Genomic DNA, 24,168 nt, shown 5'->3' with positions numbered 1-24,168 from the left:
AAATCCACATAATCCTTTCTTACCTTTATTATTATTATTATTATTATTATTATTATTATTATTATTATTATTATTATAAACTATTGATTATTGCCGCATCTTCCTTTTACAGACAGCCACGCCCCCAACACACGTAATTGGTCGAAGCTTGTTGAACTTTTTGATGCTCAAACACAACTTGAAAGTCTGCGTTTTCACATTTTAGAAAACAATCTGCATACAAATGATAAAACATTTTAATTTTAGACATAAAAACTCACGAAGTTCATAAAAACAGGCCCCGGTAACCAAATATCACGAGGTCTGTGTAATGGACCTACTGGAGCAAGCGATGCCTCTCGTTAGCCAATCCGCTTAAGCGCTAAAGCTGATTGGCTCTTTTCTTGTCCAATGTCATTGTAGGAAGCTCTGTATCGGACATTTAATTCTCTATATTTAAGCAATATATTGTGACTATTTTACAACTCCTCAAGAAAAATCAGGTAAGGCAACTACATCTACCAACGAAAATATGCATATACTTAAAACGAATATGATATAAAAATAAAGATATGCTTCAGAGTTTACAAAAGTAAATTATGCATACCTATTTACATAGCAATATGCTTGACATGCCAGTGCAAAGTATTTAAAATATATCTGAAGCGCGTAACTAACACTCCACCAACAGTGCCTTTTATTTGTGTGTATAATTAGTATGTTTGATGTATATAATGTGTGTACCTTATATTCCTTACGTTAAAGTATACACAAGGATGCAAGCCACAAGTGTAGAAATATTAGTCAATTTTGAGCTTTTGGGGACATTTTTTGGTCACAATGAGGAAAACAGCTCATAAAATCACACAAAATTAATTATATTTTCAACATGTAAAAATGCAGGTTGTGTTTAGGGCAGAGATGCCTAAAGTTGGCCCATTGTAATTTTTTATTCGGCCCACTAGCCTCAATCAAGGTTGGTTTTTCGCCCTTCATGAGAAAAAGTTTGGCCACCCCTGGTTTAGGGGCAGGGGAATAGAATGCAGTTTGTACAGTATAACAATCATTACGTCTTTGGGAAGTGCCCATAAAGCTAGCTGAACATGTGAGTGAATCTGTGAAATATATGTTGCTTTTTAAATTCTTATATAGCTCAAAAAATTAAAAATAAATTAAATACAATTTCTAACTCATTAAAATACACCATAAATCCATTAGGCCCATAAAGCCATTCATTCATTCATTCATTCTCTTTTCAGCTTTGTCCCTTTTTTAATCAGGGGTCGCCACAGTGGAATGAACCACTGAAATCAAATATATACAAGCTATTTTTATATTGCTACATGACCTGAATCGACGCAAAGCATACATAAAAATGCTGATAATACAATTTAAAGTGGGTTATTAACTGAGTTTTATGTCAACAGGAGAACGTGACAAACATGCTGCAGTGCCTCAACTTTCACCAGAGTCACATTCATAACCAAAATAGACGTGTGCTTTCACACTGTCTCCCTCAATATAATGACAAAAGTCAGTTGCTTCATTATTTGTACATTTATTTTCAAATATGTAAAATGGACATGTGAAACAGACAAATCTATATGGCCTGTGTGTGCTTGCAGAATCTGAGCCGGAGAGTAAAGACACACCACCACAATTCATGAAAGCCAAGAACATGAACACTTACAGTCGCATAAACAAGTATACAGGTAAATATATGTTTTTAAAGGATAAAACATTTTGTTGTTCCAAATTGTGTTTACACTTACACTACTGTGCTTGTGTTTCTGAACAGTACAACTGAGTGACAATAAGAGGGACTCACAGACTAAAGACTGCGTGAGATTTATCATAAATGCCGTCGAGGAGCTTGTTTGCAACAGACAAAGCAACTCGTCACAAACTCAACCTACAGAAGACAAAGAGTCGTGGCCTGTTGAAGACAGTGAAGCATCACAAAGCTCTACAGACTCCAACTCCACAACTTCCTCTTCCTATACAGGTGAAACCTCTTATGTTTCTTTGTTACTAAACATCATTGTCATACATGCATTACTAAAATGAGAAAAATAATATCTGGTGTTTTTATTTTGTTTGTCAGCAAGCAGCAGTGAATCTACCTGCAGTGTGCAAAGTGAAAGTGAGGATGGAAGTCCAGGGAGAAAGTCATTGGATACACCACCATTAGGGTTTGTCTTTTTAATGTTCATGAGTAGCTTAAAGGCATAGTTCACTCAAACATGCAAATGTACTCACTATTTACTCAATCTCAAGTTACAAACCAATATGAGTTACGAAAGAAGATATTTTATAGAATGTTGGTAAACAGATGGTTTAAAGTAGAATAGTGTTGTCACGATACTGAAATTTCCAACTCCGATATGATACTTTGAAAAATATCTACAGCTGATACCATTTTCGATAACATGCAAAACAAATTCCACAACATTAAAAATATGCAAATGAAGTACGAAGGGAAAAAAATAACTAAAACTTATAATGATTATATGTCAGCAGTCCAAACGGCAATAAATGACAAAAAAATAGTAATAGACTAGTGATATCTTATTTTCTGATTAAAACCTTAAAATCTTAATATTATTATTAGTTATTCATCTTCTTCCTGGTGTACAAGAGAGTACTAGAGAGCTAAGCCAGGATTAATACTAACCAATAGCAAGATTGTATTAATTTAAATATTTCAGTATCAATATTTATTGATACATCAATATTTTTGAAAACAGTACAGTAAACATTGACCTACATGATGTTTTTTTAGTTATGGAATTCAATGTAAACCATCAACTGTTTGATTCCCACCATGTTGTTTAGTTACTATAAAGTTTGTAATTCAGTTTTATGCTTTACCATGTTTTCAGATCAGGAATCCGTCTTAAAGATCCAATGCTTGGAGCTTTTCCAGTTGCATGGAAAAAGCATTTTGCTTTCAGCACTACACTGCCAAAAACACCAGTACGGCCTCTGCAGGAAACAGAAAGCCTGATCCTCAACCCGTCTCTGCTCATATCACCTTCTCAAGGCCTCAGCTGTTCGCTTTTTCCTGAAGGACAAGGAGCGCTAGAATGTAAAGATGATCCTACACACATTTCATCATTTATTCATTTTATTTGTGTTTGCCATTTATGAAACCGATACATTAGTTGTTTTATGGATGCTCTTCTTTATTTAAATCTCTCTGTTTTTTGTTATGGAACAAAAATAGTTTAGGCAAATCTGCTCAGATCCAAATGTGCAGATTTCTGGCAGTGTGAAATTACAAACAATGTTGCTGTAACGCTGACTGAACAATATTTTTTACCATAACAGCATTATTCGAGGACGTGTGGGTCACTCATGAATCTACCATCTTGAAAAGTCCCAGTTCGTCTGACAGCTTTGAACATGACTCGGTAAGCCAAACTTTTTGCCTAAATATACTTTAAACATTGTATTGGGGTCCAAAAGTCTGAGACAACTGAAAAATCTCAGATGCATCATAGCAGAACTGTAATACCTAGCTTTAGGGAAATATGAAGAGTTAAAAAACCCTAAATGCCATCTGAAATGTTCTCCTAAAATGACAATTTTTGCCAGCCTCCTATGTTTATGTTCAGTTATTTCACTTTAAAGGCAAAGCAAATAACTTATCTGTCACTATAAAAGTAAAATTACTGAGCCTACACAAAGGAATTGGGGGAAAAAGGGTCTTTTTCAAAAAAAAATATCAAATGGCTTTTAGAGGTTTTTGCATCTAAACTCTTTATACGTCTTTCTTCTTTAAAGCAAATAAAAGCTTTTCCACTAATGGTCTTTTGGACCCACTTTAAATTAGTTTAGTGAGAATGATAACATAATGGTAAATACTTTAGCATTCTATTAACGATAGATGTCATGCTCCATCAGCAAAGAAAAAAGCTGATTCCATTGATATTATTGCTATCTGCTGTTATCTTTACCACAGTATATTTAGAACTCTCTCTTAACATTTTCAGTCATCATCCATGATGTGAACAGGCCTTTGTGAGTCAGTTCTCTATTTATGATTTCCTTTTGTACTTCAAATTAGGAGTCTGTCATAAATGTTGAAACGGGCAGATTTGCGTTCATGAAGAATAAACCGAAGATCAAGGACGAGATGCCAAAACAACTCATTCCTCTAAAAAAGGCAAGAAAAGTCTGTCCGCACCTGCACACTTCAAGAAGAGGACGTGTTTCAACACAACCGAACCCTAAGAAGAAATGTGTGAACGGCTTCCTCATGTTCTGCCGAATTAACAGGAAGTTATATATCAGGTGTGTATGCTACTACAATGTAAACAAAATTCTTGCTCTCTTCATTTCCTTAGTTCACCATACAATCAAACCGACTAAAAATATTAAGTTAAGCTTTGCATAACTCTGAAAATCTCGTTGAAACCTGATTAACTTATTAAAATAATTTAAGTAACATACATAACTTTTATCATGACTTTTCTCCATAGCATTTTTAGTGTATTATAGCAAAAACTATGGAATACACAAGACATGTCACTCGTATAATTTTGAATGGGGAAAAGTGTGATGGTCAATATGGTGAATAAAGCATGTCTTCTAGTACAGGAGCCAATAATTGATCTCTATAGACTGTTGATACTTCGAATGAGGGGCTTGGACCAGACATGAGTTTCTGCAGATTTTGTGTGATTTGGACATTTATAAATGAAACTAAAAAGACAGCTGTTGTTTTTAATTTTATTGGTGATACCTAATGTTAATTTTTAACGGTAAGCTTGCCAAGCAGTTTTGGAGAATTTGATGTTTCCCCATTCAAACTGAATGCCCGAGTTTACTGCCCGAGAGGTGTTTCAAAGATGGCCGCCGAGTGAAATGACTTGCCTTAAAGGGACTTTGATTATACTCATCTAGATAAATAATCTGGTAACACTTTACAATAAGGTTCATTAGTTAATGCATTTACTAACATGAATTAATCATGAACAACACATGTACAGCATTTATTAATCATAATTGAACATTTACTAATGCATTATTACATCCAAGTCCATGCTTGTTAACATTAGTTAATGCACCATGAGTTAACATGAACTAACAGTGAACTACTATATTTTCATTAACTAACATTAACTAACATGAACAAATACAGTAGTAAATGTACTGTTGTTTGTTCATGTTAGTAAATGCATTAATTAACATTAACCAGCCTAAACCACGGCGAATGAAGCTCTGCACAAGACTTTTGGCCAGCGGAGAAATTAAAATGGTCGTGCCCAACTGAGTCTGGTTCTCTCAAGGTTTTTTTTCTTCACTCCCATCAGGTGAAGTTTTTTTTCCCTCTCCGCTGTCGCCACTGCCTCGCATGGTTCAGGATTGGTAGAGCTACGCATCGATGAATTTGCTCTTCAGTGTTTGAACTCTCAGTAATGATTAAATCGCACTGAACTGAGCTAAACTGAACTAAACTGATTTTAAACACTAAAACCTGAACCACACTGTTCCAGTTACTATGACCATTTATGTGAAGCTGCTTTGACACAATCTACATTTTAAAAGCACTATACAAATAAAGCTGAATTGAATTGAATTGAATTGAATTAATGAACCTTATTGTAAAGTGTGACCAATAATCCTTTAATGGCAGACAGTATTGATATGTTTTTTGAAACAACAGATCGTATCCTGGCATCCCCTCCACTACAGTCACCAAAGAGTTGGCTAACCTGTGGCACATCTTACCCAAGAGGGAGAGACGTTTGTACTGGTAGGCTCTCTGAATTATCTAAACTTCAGTCAGGCTTGTGTTTTGACACAATCTACATTGTAAAAGATAGAAATAAAGATGAATTGAATTGTACTGCATTCCAGTTTCAAATAAACCTCTCTCTGCTTTTAGCCTGAAAGCCTGTAGCTTCAGCCGCAAACAGAACCGAAATGTTCGTGCTGAAGTCCACGAGGCGGAGAGGAAGGCTGAACAATCTGCGCCCAGTCCTCTGCACATCCTACTGGCCTATAAAGAGGTGATTGAGACTGTCAAATGAAGGTTTTCACAGCTCATTTACTGGGAAAAAAAGGTTGGAAAACTCTAAGAAAAGCAAACAAACTCACTACAAGTCTTTAAATGGCAATATTGTATAGTTCAATACAGTTTGATTAAGGTTCATTGTTGTGATTAAACACAGGTATTTTAAAGTAGCTTATTTATTGGGTTAAGTATGTATATTTTTATTGTTCTACTGTTTTTAACCATCATAGAGCATTTGTACATTTTCTGTGTTTTTTGTATACTGTTTTTATTTTTTAGACTTTGCATTGTTTGATAAAAAATAGTACTTATTTATAATAAGTGGCAACTGCCAAGTATCTGTATGTAAAATATATATATTTATGTATTTATTATAATGTTTTACATTAAGCTGTTTTATAGCTTTTTTTACAGATGTAACCTAATTATTCCCCTGTAACACGTTTCCCAAGAGGGTTATCAACCTTATAGTGTTGTTCTGGTTTGTAGGGCTGTTATTAAAAGTTGATTGAGTTGACAGTTTGTTTGACTTTTATTTTGCATTTTTATTAATTTAATTCATTTTCTTTCAGCTTACTCCCTTATTTTTCAGGGGTCACCATAGCGGAATGAACCGCCAACTATTCCTGCATATGTTTTATGAAGTGGATGCCCTTCCAGCCGTAACCCAGTACTGGGAAACACCCATACACTCTCTCATTCCCACACACTCATACACTACCGTTAATTTAGTTTAATTAATTCACCTATATGTCTATGTCTTTGGACTGTGGGGGGAAATCAGAGGACCTAGAGGAAACCCACTCCAACATGGGGAGAACATGCAAACTCTACAAAGAAATACTAACTGGCCCTGCTGCGACTCGAATCAGCGACCTTCTTGCTATGAGGTGACAGTGCTAACCGCTGAATCACCGTGCCACCCATTTTTTTTCACTATATGAATAATGATTTACTTTAGGTGCAGTTATGTTAAGTGTAGCATCATTTCACAAAACAGATAATAATCATAATCATCATTATTTAAAATTATATCTATTTAAACATGTGGCGCGGTGGCACAGTGGTTAGTGCTGTCACCTCACAGCAAGAAGGTAGCTGGTTCAAGCCTCGGCTAGATCAGTTGGCATTTCTGTGTGGAGCTGCATGTTCCCCCCGTGTTAGCGTGGGTTTCCTCCGGTTGCTCCAGTTTCCACCACAAGTCCAAAGACATGTGCTATAGGTGAATTGAGTAAGCTAATTTGTCCGAAGTGTGAATGAGAGAGTATAGGTGTTTCCCAGTGATAGGTTGCAGCTGGAAGGGCAACTTCTGCGTACAACTTATGCTGAATAAGTTGGCGGTTCATTCCACTGTGGCGACCCCTGATTGATAAAGGGACTAAGCTGAAAAGAAAATAAATGAATGAATCTATTTAAATCACTATCTGCCCACACTAATATAGGCCTATGTTGAATCTTTGTGTGGATCATGATGGAATCACATACTTATTTTCTCCTATAATATGGAATTTGCTAGTTTAAAAAAAATCCAGTCTATCCTGAAATATCAAGATCAATGCATCAGTGTATTTATTGACGATAGTGTTGAGTTGTATTAAATGGAAGTCTAAAGTTTCATTAATTCATAGAGACGTAGAGGTGACGCACAAAATCCAGATGAGGGCAGGAAGTAAAAAAACTGAATGGAAGACAGGAAAGTTCGTATTTTTGTGATTTATACCATATTTCAAAGAAGATGTAAATAGAAAATAACCACATATGTTGGAATGATCTTGATATCATGAAGAGGAGCGAGTTTTCTACTGAACTAACATATATCTGCCTGTCATCGAGGCGGTAAACACTGCATAAGTTATTACGTTCCATGAAAAACACTGTAGCGCTTGGAAGCATACTATAGGTAATTGTTTGAATTAAATATAATTACCATGACCACTTGTCGTAGTATTTATATTGTTGTCGTGGTACAACACAACTGTATTAATAAACAAATTATTCAGTAGTCTTCAGTTTTCTACGCTGTAACTATACACTATCACAATGCACCACAGTTTACACTAACATTATTTATTACAGTTTATCAGTTTACTATGCTGCAGTATTCTGTAACATTCATTACCAAAGAGTTGTACACATTATACACTTTACTATGTGTTTTAAAAACACGTTTATTATAAATTACTTGAGTTTTCCCCCATGCGGATATCTTCCAGATAACACCAAATAGCAGATGAAAGTATACAAAAGCATGGACGCATAGTCTACGTTATTATTTAGTTATTTTTGTAAGGGGGAAAATGCTCCACAATAATAACCTTCAAGTTTTGTCGCAAGAGTTGCATTTCATTTTTGTTCTTTTGATGATTTAACCATCAACAAACATTTACCGCTGACTGCTTGCACATTTCGATGTTCACGTTACTGTTGTTTATTCTGCTGAAACCCCAGTAAAAACTTGGATTATTGCAAAACAAGACGGATATTGTATCGTAGCGTTTACATGACGGGGTATGTTATTTATATTCTCCTAGATTTTGTACGAGTGTGGTGGTGTTTGTATCTGATTTTTATATAACACATTAACATGTTTATACACATAGCAAGGCCTGTATATAATCTTTATTAGTGCTGTCAGACGAGTTAATGCATTCAAAAAAAGTTTTTTACACATGGATGTATTCAAAAAAGCTTATTACATGCTGCCTTTTCTTCTGTTTTTTTAGCCAGTTTCTTAAAACAACATAAAACAAAAACATTTTGATGTTCTTATAGTGAGTCCTATGTAGAAAAATCACTTCCTGCCTTCCATCTAAATTTCGTGCTTCATAAATGACGTCATGTGAAGACACACATATTGCAGACACATGACAGATTTTCTCTTTTTTAATATGTGAAGAAAACTCTACAATTTATATATTTTTTTAGATATTTACCTCAAGAAATGTTTCTGTTGTATACTGACTGTTTCAACAGCAGCTGGAGCTTCTAACAGTAGCTACAGTCACATGATGGCTTTTTCTTATTGCCGATTAGCACTTTATACAATGTATTTTACAAATACAATGCTTACATCATATTCACAATCAAACAGAAATGCTGAGCAAAAATACAAATTTTTCACTTCTGTTGACCCATTGAGCAGCCATATTGAAGTCAGAGATGCTGCAGGTTCTCTAGATTTTCTAATATGAGTCTGGAAATAAATAGGACGCACCATTTTTCCACTATAAAGTGTACTATAAAGTATTTTTCCCATTCACAAGTAATATGAGGGTACAGTCTTTTCTTCCAATCTTGCATTATTCTCCAGGTGTTGTGTTTAAAATGTCGCTGATTTTGTGTAGCTGTTCTACAGCACAGAGCGACTCTTCTCTCAGATGCTGGTTGCTAATGCGAAGCTTCAACACCTCTGCCAGAAGAGCCACCTTGTCTCTCTTCTCCTGAACGGAGGACAGAGGAACACATGGTGTTTGTGAGCAAGTTTGCCCTCTATAACACCTTTCTCATTTATTAAGCACCAAATGAGTCTCACCTTCAGCAGATCACCGCTCAGTCGCCTAACCATCCCTTCTAGGTGAGAGAGTTGGTCAGGAAAGTCAATAAATACGTCACTGCTAAAAATAACAATGCAGGTCAATTAATTTACATGTAGGTTTTTTTTAAAGGTGTATTAATCAATAAAGGACATTACAGCTACTGTAAAATATGAATTTACTCATATATTCCGCTTAAGGTAAGGATGTTCGATGCAGTACAGTATTAATTGAGTACAAAGATGCCTCACTTACTCTAGATCTTCTTCACTGAAACAGCCACTGGACTGGTGGATCTTGTAGGTTCCACAGGATGGTGTGTCTGGCCGGCTTGATACAGGACTCATTTCTGACAAAAGTGTTGCCATCCTTTGTGCTGCAAATATATTATATCAACGGAGTTGTTAATTTTACTACTGCTACTACTGTTGCTAATGATAACATGTCCTCTTCCTCTATGTAACATAACTATGCCTGCCTACGTTCTTTAATCGTCCACCTGAAAACAAAACTGATTCTTTAACAAAAAAGTCGACTCCGAAGAATCGAATTGGGTTCAGATCTTTTGTTTGATCGCATTGATATCAATAAAGTACATCACCAAATATGTACTTCCATTTCCAGTAAAATGTGAACGCGCTTTCACTTCAGACACTAGCAGAGGCGCAAGGGATCACGGGACTGATCATGACGCGAAGATGGCAAACACTGACAGATTGGAGATTTGGCTGAGGGGAATAAAGGATTAAACTTAATTTTCACAACAATAACACAGTATAGCCAACCGTGTGTTGTGTTTGTTCCTGTCATTTTTCTAACTTTGGATATAATAACCTACGCTGCGACGCAGGATTCGTCGGCCGTTTGCTATTGAAGGAGCAGGAGAGACTATGGGACTTTGGCAGACTTTGACAGGGACTTTGTTAGTAAATTTTACAGTTCAAATAGACCATAACATAACATGTAAGTGTCATTAAAATTCTTGCCTCGTTTTGTGTAGTTTTCAAAATATGTGTTTAATTGTGTGTTATAAGTTGTAATCGCCCTGTGCGGCTTGTACTCACGTATCGATTATAGATGAGTGCTTGTACTGTATCTCTCAGGGTAAATCTGTATGGGGCTGTTCACATATCGCAAAACTATGGTAGAAACGTGACGCGTGCTTCTTTCTTTAACAATTTGAAATACGTTTCTGAACTGGTGAACCTCTGCTGTTTGCCTTTGCTATGGCCACCATCAGCTGTTCCACACACGCGCTGGGCGGTCAATTTTAAGAATAGTTCAACTTTTGCCACTGTGTGGATTAATACTGAATGTGTGTCTTACTTGGGGTTAGGTATAAGAGTAAAGTATATGCTGGTGTTTAACTGCATTGCTTTATTGCGTTCCTGCAGTGGGCTCTAGCTACTGTAGCCGTGGTGGGCATTTCTTTCTGTCTAGTGCTGAACCCAGTCGACCGATCCCAATATACTCAGTCATCGGCCCAATCAGCGCAGATTAGCTTCGCGCTAAGGAGAGCTTTGGGAACAAATGAATCGCTGAACAATCCATATGGGAGTTGCTGGGATAATTAGGTAAAAATAAATGCTTATTATAAGACAATGAAAGTGTTTTTGACCTTGCACACATATCAGCATGTTGTTGGAGACCCCCCAAAACCAAAATATGACCCTTTAATGCAAAATAGTGGCTCTAAAAGACCACATAGATACCTTGCAATATGTCTTAGGTACTAATATGTTTAGGCAATAATATAAATATGGCCCCTTTAGGTGTGTACATTTTGAAAAGATACCACCGTAACATGTGACAGTGACATCATACCAAATATTAGTCTAAGGATATCAACCAATCTGTAAAATCTCACCAAAATAATGTTGGGTTGGACAGACAGATTTATTATGACTGGAATCTTTGTGTTTAAAAAATAAGGGGTTAGTGTAAATAAACAATCCCAACAATATTATTTTTTCTTTCAACACTTACTCTCATATTCTTGGGCTGCTTGAACCAGACTATTCCAGTCAAGCTCGCAGGCTGTGCTTGGCAGGGGAATGAGTTCAGTGTCAGGATGTTCCCACAGGTCAGATTCAGCCTGCTCAGGCAAAACATCACATTCTAGAAAAAGACAACCAGTGAATGCAAACGGATACTATAAAAAGTCCATAGCATAAATCACTCATAAAGAAAAAACCCTTGCCTGATTGACATGTTTGCAGGTGAAGATGGACTGGTGTGAGCGCTGGAGTAGGACTGAATAATGATGGACTGGCACATGAAGCTGACATTGGCGAACTACTGCAAAGCTCTGGCACTTTTCGTTGATTTGTCGACTAGAAAGAGACACATTGCAACATGGTAACACTGCACACATACCAACCCTCAGTAGAACAATACCTGCTTTTTTTACATTATTGTCCTTGTTCAGGGTCATACTGCACATATTTCACCTCACGTACTAAATCCCCCCGAGCGCTGTCCTCGGTGTCATCCATCACAATGAGTTTTTTCAGGTCCTCCACCACTGTGCTTTTGCGAACGGGCCGCGGTGAACAAGCTGCTCGCAGAGACGCAACAACTCGGGGCTGACCAAACACATTCTTTGAGCTCACATCCACCTGACTGAAAGATATACAGTTCAAGTCACAATTATTAGCCCTCCAGTTACATTTCAATTCTTTTATATTTTCCCCTAAGTTAATGAAGAGAAGATTTTTGAACACATTTCCTTACTAAAACAGTTTTAATAATAACTGATTCATCTTATCTTTGCCACGATAACGGTACATAATATTTGACTAGATATTTTTCAAGATACTAATATTCAGATTAAAGTGCAATTTAGAAGCTTAACTAGGGTAACTTGGCAAGTTAGGGTACTTAGGCAAGTCATTGTATAACAGCTGTTTGTTCGGTAGCCAATCGAAAAAAATTTTTTGATCAAGCTGGGTAATAATATTGACTTTAAAAAGTAAAGGAAAAAATAAATAAATAAATAAAATAAAAAATAAAATTTATGTTATAGAAAAATATTGTTTTTTAAAAAAAAAGAAAATCAAGAGAAGCAAAAACATATATTAAATTTAGTTGAAATTTAGTTGTTTGTAATTTTTTTTTTCAATATTTTGCTTGAATTTATTTGTATTATCTTTCAATTTGTAAATATGTTTGGTGACTAAAATATTATTTTAATAAATATATCTGTTTAATAAATCTGTTTTGTTTAAACGTACCAAAATACATATATTCACTGAGAAATGGATAAATTCATTTTCAAAATGGGGTGTACTCGATTATGCTGAGCACTGTATATTCTAGCTAAAACAAAACAAATAAGGCTTTCTCCAGAAGAAAAATATTAAAGAAAATACTGTGAGAATTTTCTTAATGCAATAAATATCACTTAAGAAATATTTGAAAAATAATAAATATTGCACACTGTATTCAACTGTGTGAAGCCATCACGAATCAAACAAATGAAAACATTTTACTTTTTAATATTAGTCAATTAATTAGGTACAGTGAATGTACAGGGTGATTAAAAAAAGAATACCACAACTTTGAAAATCGAGAACTCTGCAAAGAAGAAAAGGAGAGCTAAGCTCATTCTATTATCGATTTAAGCAAGTTCTAAAGTTTCATTTGGTTGCTTAACTAAAAAAAGGAATAACTGCAGCTATCTAAACTGTTACGCCTGAGATGCTACAGAGAGTGTGAAACGAGTTCAAGTATGGGGTTGATGGCACTCGAGTGTCTGGAGGGGGTCATATTGAACATCTCTGAACTTGTTTTCTACTGAAAAAAAAACTTTGTTAAGTTCTCTTCATATTTATTAATTACCCAAGGTTCCATCATGATTCTTTGATTAAATTCAGATTTTCAAAGGTATGGTATTCTTTTTTAATCACCCTGTATTTTACAGTTTTTAAAATAGGTATGACGCACAAAGAAAATACACCATACCTCAAATGTCAAATACTGACTTGTTAAATATTTGATCATTGTACCTGTAGTGTGTATTATCGTAATATTGAAGCCCATTTTACATGTTATTTTTCTGAATTTTTATCTTGCAATTTGCAACTTGCCGTTTGTTTCTCGTATTGCTGGGTTCTTATTTTACTATTTTGACTCTTTCCTTTAAATTAATTTCCTTTCAATGGTTTACGGAGAAGAAAAGTACTAGTTTATAGACTCACATTTTGAACTTTACTTTCCATAATTATCAATGTATACAGTATCTAGCAGTTTTTACTTTTTCAAACAGTTTAAAACTAAATTTAAGACAAATTCAAAAACTCAGGCTATTTTCTTTTCATAAACATGAGCCTGTATATCACAGTATTGTTAAAAACATTCTATTCAAAAACACATGTAGATATGTGAGACGTGGTCATATTACCATGTCTTAAACCTATAAACAAACAATTGCACAACATCCCCCAAAAAAGTGTGTTTTGGATTCCACTGTATTGCATTACCATTGTTTATTGTATCTATTGTTTTCTATATAATTATCTGGGCTATTTTGGGCTTGATATTTTGCACATAACTCAATGTTATGTACAGTAATCAGACCTTAAAGGCGTAAAAGGTGATTGTCTGCAGAAACAGATTTTGTTATGCTGGTTGAAAGTCTCTTCACACCCTGATAGAAATTATTAAATGAAGTGGACCAAAAGTATTTATATGTATTTTAATATTCTGTGGAAGGTATAGGACCAAGAAAAGTTTGTCCAATCAAAATGTTCCAAACAAAAATTACAATAGGCTTTCCAACCGTCCTGTCAAAATAAGCAATTGAACAAACTGTGTTCACACAGAAAGAATTACGTTGCATATGCCATTAAGACAGACTTCCCAGCAAACAATTTTGTGTTTAATAGACGTCTAATAGACATCTAAATATAGAAAGCTTGGTTAAAATAATTCTAAACTTGGGCTGTCAGTGAAAATCTAAAAGACATAAGAATAGCCCAAAACTAGACTAGTCATCAAATAGACAGATTAGTGAGACTTTATATATGTAGTCATTCATTTCTGTTTATTTAATGATAGGCTTAGTTTTGGCCTATTCTTAGACGTCTATTAGATGTTCACCGACAGCCCAATTTTAGCCTTGTTTTAGCCAAGACGACAATGTTTAGACGTCTATTAGACATCTATCGGGCATCTTTTAAAAACAAAAAATGCTTGCTGGGTTATGTTGGAATTCTCAATCAATTCCATGCATGTTCAAGAAAAAAAGGTCAGAAGAGGTTTTTCTTCAGTGTCAAAAATCGTAACAATTTATTGGATACAAATGAATAATTCGATTAAATAACAAAATTGTGTTATCCTTAATGCAATGCAGAAGTTACGCAAGAAGGTGCGCAACAACTTTCTTTTTCTGACTCCAACTTATATAGGCAGTTGACATTAACAGGTGGAGTTTAGTGAAATTCGTCATTTGTCAATCATTGTTCAGTCCTCCATTGGCCGCACCCCAGACATAAGTCCTCTTTTTCTACGAATTCCCTGCACAACAATAAAAGCATAAAACTTTTTGCGCTCTGTGTTCAGTTTTAACACCTTTCTTCAGACAGGAAGTTTCTGCAGAGCTGAATTTAATTTTGGACCAGCATTTATCTACTTCTGCAAAAATGCTAATTAGTATGCACAGCATCTCATACACAACAGTACAAGTTCAGTTAATATATGACCGTTACATAACCAATACAAATAATTGTTTGATTAAAGTAAAAGATACACATATAATAAAAAAATTGATTCCTATTTTCTAACAGTTATTACAAACTGAAAAGTTTTCTCATTGGTGAATTTCATGTGAAGTACTGTACACTCTCAGAAATAATGGTACATGATCTGTCACTGGGGTGGTACCTTTTCAAAAGATACAAATTTGTACCTTAAAGGTCCATATTAATATCTCAAGGGTACATATTAGTACCTAAAAAGTACAAAAGTGTTCCTCTTAAAATTTGTAGGTACTAATGTTTACTTTTGAGGTACCAATATGGACCCTTCAAGTACAAATGTGTAACTTTTGAAAAGGTACCACCCCAGTGACAGCTTGCCCACCTTTATTAAGTGTTCAGGAGGCATGGCTTTGGATGGTGCTATTAGACTAACATAAGCATATCGTTTAAGAAGCAAGATCCCACCACCAGTTTTGTTTTTATGAATAGAGAGAGCAATACGAGAGACAAAATGTGACAAGGCATAAAAGCAGTGGGTTTTTTAACTAATAAGAACAACTAACAAGTAGCATTCCAAAAAGCAGAGGAATAATTGTCAACAAAATTAACTTTATATGAAAGTGTTACTTATTTGTGCTTGCACACTCAGAAATCGATGTACAAAACCTGTCATTGGGGCAGTAGCTTTTCAAAAAGGGACATTTCTGTACCATGTACAGTAGGTAAACATTAGTACCTTTAGGTTACACTTTTATACTTTTAAGGTTCACTTTTGTACCTTTAAGTTACTGACGTACACATTTGTACTTTTTATGTATTAATATATACATTTAAAGGCCTGTTATGAACAAAAAATGTACCTTTTAAACCCCCAATGACAGATTTTATCTTTTTTTTTTTCTGAGAGTGTATGATTATGCAATAGTAATCAAGACTTTGAGCTATAATTATGATAACAGTACATTCAAAATGACAAGTTGCTTACCTTTCTATATAGATGAGGTCATTGTTTCTGACATCAACAGTGTCTCTGTGTTGTGTGTACAGTATATTGTTTTGTTGTGGGCTGCAGTGAGGGCTGGTTTGAAGCTGACAGGACCAGTCAGGGTCACCTTGAGATGGTTTAAAGCCAGCACCATCAACACTGTCATGACTTGCCTCTCTCAGTTTTAGACAAAGCTTTGTAGGCTGGTTTACTCTAGACTGGCGTTCGGGGAACAGATGTTGTTTATTAATATAAATCTGAGGATCCTCATTGGATAAATCCTGTCTGTCCTTTCCAGAAGCATTGTGACTGAACAAACTGCGATCCTGGTTCTGGATGAGACGGTCCTCTCTTGGCTGAAGTCGGCTGAAGCGCTCCTTGCCTTGTTGATTTGAGATCGCTGAAGTTTGAGAAACTGTGGCTCTCATCAAAGGAGGCGTTTTCACCATGGAAGTTTTAACCTCTTGCGGTTTGGAGCACAAAGGACTGGAGAAAATAACATACCAAGACCACAGACACACACATATTGAACATGCATAAAAACAAAGAATGAGGTATGCAGCGAACACATTGCAAAAGGACATACACTGCAAGCATAAAGACACAGCCATGTTAAAATACAAAGCTACTTCATTGCATTTAGAATGTCCTTCGTTTCCTCATGAAACAGCAAATGAGACGTATAACACCAGTGATATATGTGGTGACTGAAAGGAGACTGAATTTACGGTTAGGGTACTGGTGGCACTGTGTGGTGGGAATGTCCCACTTTTGTCTGTCTGCCACCCCTCCCCGTGGGATCTTATGAATGGGACAGAAAGGTGGGGCAGAAGAATATTAGGTCATTATGGAAATTCAGAATGGTTTGGTTTTTTAATTGGTTTGGTACTGTTTTTATAAGTAAGGTATGCAACTGATTGCACTTGTAATACCACTAGTCATACTTTTAAAACCTCATGTCATCATTTCATCGTAGTTGCACATATTTTCATTCCACGTAAGCATTGTTTCAAAAAATAAGATCATTGTGACGTGTATTGAGGACATTTGGTTTAATCACAAATCAGATCATCAGTTCATTCAGTAGCAAACAATACAAGGCACAGGTTTCAAATTACCCATGGTGCTGAATGATTGCTACTGTACTGGAACACTGTAAACACAGCCAACGCCACAAATGTTACACTTATGTTGTATTAAAAAAATTCAAACACCATGAGAATGCATCATCTCATTTACATTTGCAATCAAAAATTATTTACTGTACTGTGATTTTAATTGTACTTTACAAGTTCTACTTACAATTTAAGTCAGAATCATAACCTCTCCTGAATTATTAGGCCCTCTGTTTATTTTTTTTCCCAATTTCTGTTTAACGGAGAGATTTTTTCAACACATTTCTAATCATAATAGTTTTAATAACTCATTTCTAACAACTGATTTATTTTATCTTAGCCATGATGACAGTAAATAATATTTTACTAGATATTTTTAAGACACTTTTATACAGCTTAAAGTGACATTTAAAGGCTTAACTAGGTTAATTAGGTTGACTAGGCAGGTTAGAAAATTAGTCAAGTTCTTGCATAACGATGGTTTGTTCTGTAGACTACCGAAAAAATATAGCTTAAAGGGGCTAATAATTTTGACCATAAAATGGGTTTTAAAAAAATAAAAACTGCTTTTATTGTAGCCGAAATAAAACAAATAAGACTTTCTCCAGAAGAAAAATTATTATCAAACATACTGTGAAAATTTCTTTGCTCTGTCAAACATCATTTGGGAAATTAAAAAAATAATAATAAATCTAAGGGGGGCTAATAATTCTGACTTCAACTGTATATGGTATCTAATTGTGATCAGCAGGCGAAAATAATTAGTAATTGGTATTTTTGACTAAAAGCACTTGCAGCAATTTGCAACTTACAAACTATCTGAGAACAATCATTGGAGAAAATTGGGTGTATATATGTGTGTGAGTAGTATTTGGCTCTTGCCTGGATAATCAAATTTATTGTCTATTGATCAGTGATTATTGTGTATGATAATTTTTATTGTAAGGGAAAGGGTTTGTGAGGTTTGGGGTGTGGAAGATCTTCTTTAGTGTTTAATTAAGTAAATTAAATTAGTAATTTAAATAAGTAAATAATTAACATAAGTTTTTGACTCTTCTAAAGCATAAAAATACCACAATATGTTTGCAAATATTTAAAAAAACATGCTAAGTGAACATTCCTGTTTACCTGAAAAACAATGCTGAACTTATCCTGTTTTAAAAATGCGAGTTCTGTCTGTCTTCGTTTTGGTTATTTTAACTTGCCCAATGCCTTGTTGGAAAACTGTGTATTTCATTCATTAAGTCAGAAAGACTCTCAATGTATGCGTCCGTGACCGAGATGTGACCTCCAGTGGACTACAAATGAGACGCAGATTCAGAGTTCCACATGAGGTGGTTAATAACTAGCAAATAATGTAAGAATTATGAGCGTAAATATTAGGTAAGCAGATTACATTTGTTTATCCTTTAAATAAATTGAATCATACAAATCTATGGACATATTAAATGATTCATTGATGAAACATTAAGATCAGTTGAATTGCATGATAAACAAATATAATAAACTGAAGGATGATAAGTGATGCAAATCAAATGTGTAATCGTAATATGTTCATGAAAGGCAGTTACTCTGAATGAAACACTGATATAGATAAACTCTTGTTTTGTGTAGCAAAAAGAATATTTTGAGATTGTGTTTTGTACCAAGCCAATTGAAAATATGCTGCAATGTTTGAATAAAGTCCACTTTTGATGATCTATTTTCCTATACTAAGAGTTTTAAAAATGTACCAATTTCTTGCATCAATCGTGTTAAACCAACAAAAAAGTAATCTGGTGTCATAAATAGGTGCTGTGTTGCGAAATGATTTATGCATCTCACCTGGTTTTAAGAACAGCTGTTTTGGAGCATGGAATAGGCAACGTAAGAGCACAGAACTCCTTTAAGTTGTTTGTAGAGGAAGATCCTTTTAAAGACTTTTTTGTGGACTGCGCAGCTTCGCAGTGTTTAGATCGTGGGATTTTTGGACTGTAGAAGCCCGGCTGTGTCAGCGGGTGCAGCTTTCGGTTGGTCCTGGGGGACTGAGCAATGTTCTTGGCATCTTTACCATTCAACCAAAAGTCATTAGCGTAAGGTGAAAAATCACTCGATTCTCTATTTGGCTGAACAAAATGTGCCTACAAAACAAAAAGAAGATTGGCAAACTATAAATCTCCATGGTAAACGGCCTAAATTAACTGACATGGTATTTACATTTCAAATGCAATATTCTTTTATTGGCAAAATAAATAATAAACAGTATCGAAATAATGAATTGGAAATGTAAACAAAAATATAGAAATATTTATGTAGCTTGGATTCTGATGTTTGAGAAAATAAATGGCATCACCAACTTAATTAAAAATTATTTTTTATAATAATTATATTATTATATTTAATAATTATATTATTACTATATTTTTATTTTATTTTTTGAATTTTCTGAACTGTACCATATACTGTTCTCTGTACTTTGTACTGTGCTTTGGTGTGACATAGCAAAAAAAAAAAAAAAAAAAAAAACACTCTTAATTAATACAGTGTGAGAGTAATATAAGTTTTTTATTTGTTTTATAGTTATTTTTTTGGATGTCCCAATCGGGTTTTCCAGCCCTCAAGTCAATAAATAAATACATTTTAAAGACTGCAGACTGCAGACATACTCGCGCTTTCCACTTCAAGCTGCTTTTGTGTTCTACTTTGACAGCATTTAACTGATAGCGTGTCTGCAAGTGTCGTCATACTGTACGCGTTGCTGTTTCTGTGTGAAGTCAAGAAAGAGGTCTAACTCTGTGCCACCCCATAACTATAGATGTGTTAAAAAACTATAATAATAATATAATAATAATATATAACTGTGTATGCATGTTTATATATATATATATATATATATATATATATATATATATATATATATATATATATATATATATATATATATATATATATAAACATGCATACACAGTTGAAGTGAGAATCATTAGCCCCCCTTTGATTTTGAATGAAGCCCCGCCATCTATTGCAGGAGCCAATCATCATTAATTGCTAGAAGGTTGATTAAAGCCCGCATTCTAGTACAGTAACCAATCGCCGATCTCTCTAGACTGCCAATACTCACAGAGAGGGGCTCAGACCAGACGTGAGTTTCTGCAGATTTTGTGTGATTTGGACGTTTATAAATAAAACTAAAGAGACAGCTGTTGTTTTATTTTATTTGTAATTCATAATATGAAATTAAATCGTTAGCTTGGCAAGCAGTTTTGGAGAATTTGATGTTTCCTTTTTCAAGTAGAATGCCCGAGTTTACTGACCGACAGGTGGTTTAAAGATGGCTGCCGAGTGAAATGACTTGCCTTAAGAGGACTTTGCCTCTTCAAAACCTTAAAATTGCGATTTTTTTCTTCTGTTGAACACAAAAGAAGATATTTTGACAAATGCTAGAAGCCGCATCTATTGACTTAGTCATTTTTTCCTACCATGAAAGTCAACGGATCCAGTAACTATTTCTTCAGAATATTCTCTTTTGCATGCAAAGCGCCAGATTGCCATTCACTGGAAAAGTATTCATGGTCCATCTTTGTCACTCTGGATTGAGGAAATTTCTTGTATAGCAATGGAAAGACTGACTTCCTCAAGATAAAAAAAATGCACATATTTTACAAGATTTGGGACTTCTTCCTTCATTTTTTAGATAAGAATGGACTGACTGCTTAGTAATCCAAACAGTGCACGGTGTTTGTTATGACTAACTTTAATATAGTTTTCACTTTCATGGGAGTGTATGTGTGTTGAACTGTTTTTGTCTTAATGTTTTGTTTTTAGAAAATTGCCCTTTTTATTATTATTAGATAATTTATATATATATATTTTTATGGCCTTGTCGGGATGGGGTGGGTGTTAATACAGAATACAGTATACAGTATGTACGCATCACATTTTTTTGGAACAATAAAAGCATTAAAAATAAATAAATAAATATCTTCTTTTGTGTTTTATGGTAGATAGAAGGTTTTAAACCTCATGAGTGAAAACAATTGCACCCCATTCATACAGGGCGTCAGCATCAACGCTTCCAATTCACTTTGAATGGGTGACGTCAGGCGTTGCCGAACTGCATTGTAGATCCGTCAGCGCTGCTTTAGTGTCATTGCTCACTGCAGAAGTTAGGAAATTCTCACCTTTTCAAGTGCCAACGGAAGTGTCAGCCAATCAGATCAGTTTATGCAAATACCGCAGCTCAGACAGTCACCGTTTGCGGGTTAATTTCATTGGCTGATGCTGCTTTGACAATTACATCAGCCACACCCATGTCAAGCGTTGAGGCTAAAGCATTGTGTGAATGCATGGTTAATGTTGTCATTCTCATTTTGGGGTCAAATCAATTCTAACCAACACTAGACTCAATTTTTTGTAATCTTATGTCTTTATTAGATATAAAAGACAGATTATTCAAAATAAAATTAAAAACATTGATTTCAAACTCACTCTTGGCAAGCTGTTGTAAGACCCCTTCCTCTGGTCCTGCAGACCCTCCCTTTGGGCTGCTTTTTCCCATCCAATTAAAGGGCGAGTAGACATTATCATATGCCACTCTCCTTCTGAAATGAAGGATAAAATTGCAGAGGCAAATGACATTAAGCAAAATGAAATACAAACTAAATGATGTTGCTAATAAAAGCATGCATAACCTGCTAGCAGACCTTGTTTGTCTTTAGTTCTGGAGGGGTTTAATGTTGAGAACTCCACTTGCTCAGATGAAGCCCAGTCGAAACTGCCTAGCACTGGTGAACCACCATAGGAACTGAAAAAGATGGTCTTTTTTCACCAGGTCAAATGATAATCAAATATGGTAAAAGACAAAATCTCACCTCGCAGAGCTGGTATTCCTGAACTCAGAGCCGAAGTGTAGAGGTGGAGTCTTTGGAGGAGTAGTAGCATCATTCAAGTCCCAAAACAATGCAGCCATCTTCCTGGACTCCATAGATTCTGTCAATATCCTTATTAGTTAAGACAAGTTGTAAGCAGTAGCCTTGAGAATATCCAAACATAATTTTCATCTAAGACATCCTTTCTATGTGTTTTAACCATCTGAAATGTGTTGAATTGGGCGGACCAACCGATGGTACAGACTGCTCCAATTGAACAGAGAGAGCGGAGAAAGCAGGGAAAGAGCTGTGTGGGCTCTTCAGCAGCTCAGTGGAACAGAGGATGGGATTGTGCTGTCTGGTCTGTTGGCTGTTGTTCACACTGTGCTTGTTTGCTCCAGGCAACATGATGCTGTTGTGCACACCGCAATAAACTGAAAATAAAAGATTGGCATTCAGTATGTGGCTTCCAGCAGATTATATTAAAGTGTGTATCTGAAACGTTTTAGCACAAATTCGAGAGCTCACGTAGGTGATTGAGCGATACAATTATCCTGTACAAGAGGTGTGCATATTGAATACTGGAGAGCAACAGAGCTGAAGAATTGCACTCCAACTCAAATATGGCTGAACAATCTAGTTCAAGATCTAAAGGTAACTAGAAAGCTACTGGCAAGTACATTTTTACCAAGGCTGGATCAAAATTCCACATGTAATTGGCTCTCCTGGACTTATCATCTGAAAATTGAACACAAAGGGCCCTATCATACATCCGGCGCAATGTGGCGCAAGGCGTGGCGCAATAGTCTTTTTCTACTTTAAGCTCGGCGCAAGGGTCATTTTGAGGTGTTGCGCCACACTGTTTAAATAGCAAATGCATTTGCGCTCATATGTGCGCCCATAGGCGTTCTGGTCTAAAAAAGCAGGCGTGTTTTGGCGCGTTGCTATTTTGAGAAACTGTAAATAGTCTGTTCTTTAGACCAGAACAAAGTCGGTCTTTTGTCTGGCGCAAAGTGCGCCTAGATTACTCACCACACACAAGATGTAGAGCTTTACCCAAATATCTTTACATATGAAAAAGATATGATATATTAAGGATATATATAATAAGGATATATATAATAAGGATATATATAATAAGGATATATATATATATATATATATATATATATATATATATATATATATATAGGATATAAATATAAATTATTAAAATATTACAAAGCATTAATTTCTAGCCTACATGAATTTAAAAACCACTGCCTTACTTTCTTCATCTCGGGAGGCTTTTTCAGTTCATTCAATTTGCTTTTGTATAATGTTATTATTTTTAGCAGTATTATTTATTACAGTATAACCATATTTGTATTTGTTTTATTAAAAACAAGCTTAGATTTGTCCACCTGTCAGGTTTTAGACCATATGGGGCATAGCAGGTGTATTTGGAAATAAATATTTTGACCACACTTTGTTATTATTTTTCATTTATTTGTTTGCTGGAAATTAGAACTGAATTTAGAAATAGTTTTTAACAAATCTTTGCGCTTAACAAACAAAATTAATTATTTATAGGCTAATTGATGTTTGTGCGGTAAGGTTTCCCTATCCATGAGAGCAAAAGCGAAAGTGAACTTACTTTACGTCATGTTAATAGCAATGCGCTTATGGAGCCCAAAATATTGCTGATCGTCTTCTGATCATTTTCTACCAAGGCATTATAAAGGTCTGGGTAGATCAGATGGTCAGCAGGCAAATCCAGAAATCAGTTCTTAGAATAAAGATCTGCACAACTTCGCCAAGGGCCAAATTGTATATTTCAGAAATGGTAAATGTTATTTCTGAAAAGGGTTGAGGATACACTGTAGGATGATGACAAACAAAATGTTCTACTGAGAAACTTTATGGACATTCCTGTGGACTTTTTTCATACCAATGATCCCTGGTGGGCTCTTTCGGCAGGATAATGAACACTGACAGACTGCATTGTT

The 24,168-nt window shown here is 35.1% G+C and overlaps 2 protein-coding genes across 12 annotated transcripts; one reads left to right on the top strand and one right to left on the bottom strand.

Moving 5' to 3' along the window:
- Window positions 1-139: 139 nt before the first annotated feature.
- On the top strand, window positions 140-6,520 carry meiosin (meiosis initiator). The gene is made up of 10 exons (XM_087301266.1): window positions 140-482; window positions 1,407-1,512; window positions 1,605-1,691; window positions 1,778-1,984; window positions 2,084-2,171; window positions 2,862-3,067; window positions 3,310-3,392; window positions 4,049-4,275; window positions 5,651-5,740; window positions 5,873-6,520. Exons 2-10 carry the CDS (start codon window positions 1,422-1,424, stop codon window positions 6,015-6,017), a joined length of 1,224 nt encoding a protein of 407 aa, XP_087157392.1. The 5' UTR covers window positions 140-482; window positions 1,407-1,421; the 3' UTR covers window positions 6,018-6,520.
- A 2,085-nt stretch (window positions 6,521-8,605) lies between these two features.
- On the bottom strand, window positions 8,606-22,839 carry LOC101882370 (uncharacterized). 11 transcript variants are annotated; one of them, XM_087301233.1, is made up of 12 exons: window positions 22,433-22,839; window positions 22,184-22,312; window positions 22,004-22,116; window positions 21,801-21,913; window positions 19,158-19,453; window positions 16,219-16,704; window positions 11,985-12,156; window positions 11,735-11,867; window positions 11,521-11,652; window positions 9,790-9,910; window positions 9,534-9,615; window positions 8,606-9,441 (listed from the first exon to the last, which is right to left on the bottom strand). In XM_087301233.1, exons 2-12 carry the CDS (start codon window positions 22,294-22,296, stop codon window positions 9,301-9,303), a joined length of 1,902 nt encoding a protein of 633 aa, XP_087157359.1. In that variant the 5' UTR covers window positions 22,297-22,312; window positions 22,433-22,839; the 3' UTR covers window positions 8,606-9,300. The 11 variants fall into 11 exon arrangements, with proteins under 11 accessions (XP_087157359.1, XP_087157358.1, XP_087157362.1 ...); XM_087301232.1 differs by having other exon boundaries at window positions 22,016-22,116; window positions 22,433-22,614; XM_087301236.1 differs by having other exon boundaries at window positions 11,994-12,156; window positions 22,016-22,116; window positions 22,433-22,614.
- Window positions 22,840-24,168: the final 1,329 nt, after the last annotated feature.

This window comes from Danio rerio, chromosome 21, assembly GCF_052040795.2.
Source record: "Danio rerio strain M-AB ecotype USA chromosome 21, GRCz13ab, whole genome shotgun sequence".
Classification (NCBI taxonomy): Eukaryota; Metazoa; Chordata; class Actinopteri; order Cypriniformes; family Danionidae; genus Danio; species Danio rerio.
The sequence above is the reverse complement of the archived record's forward strand: the minus strand, read 5'-3'. Positions and strand labels throughout refer to the sequence as shown.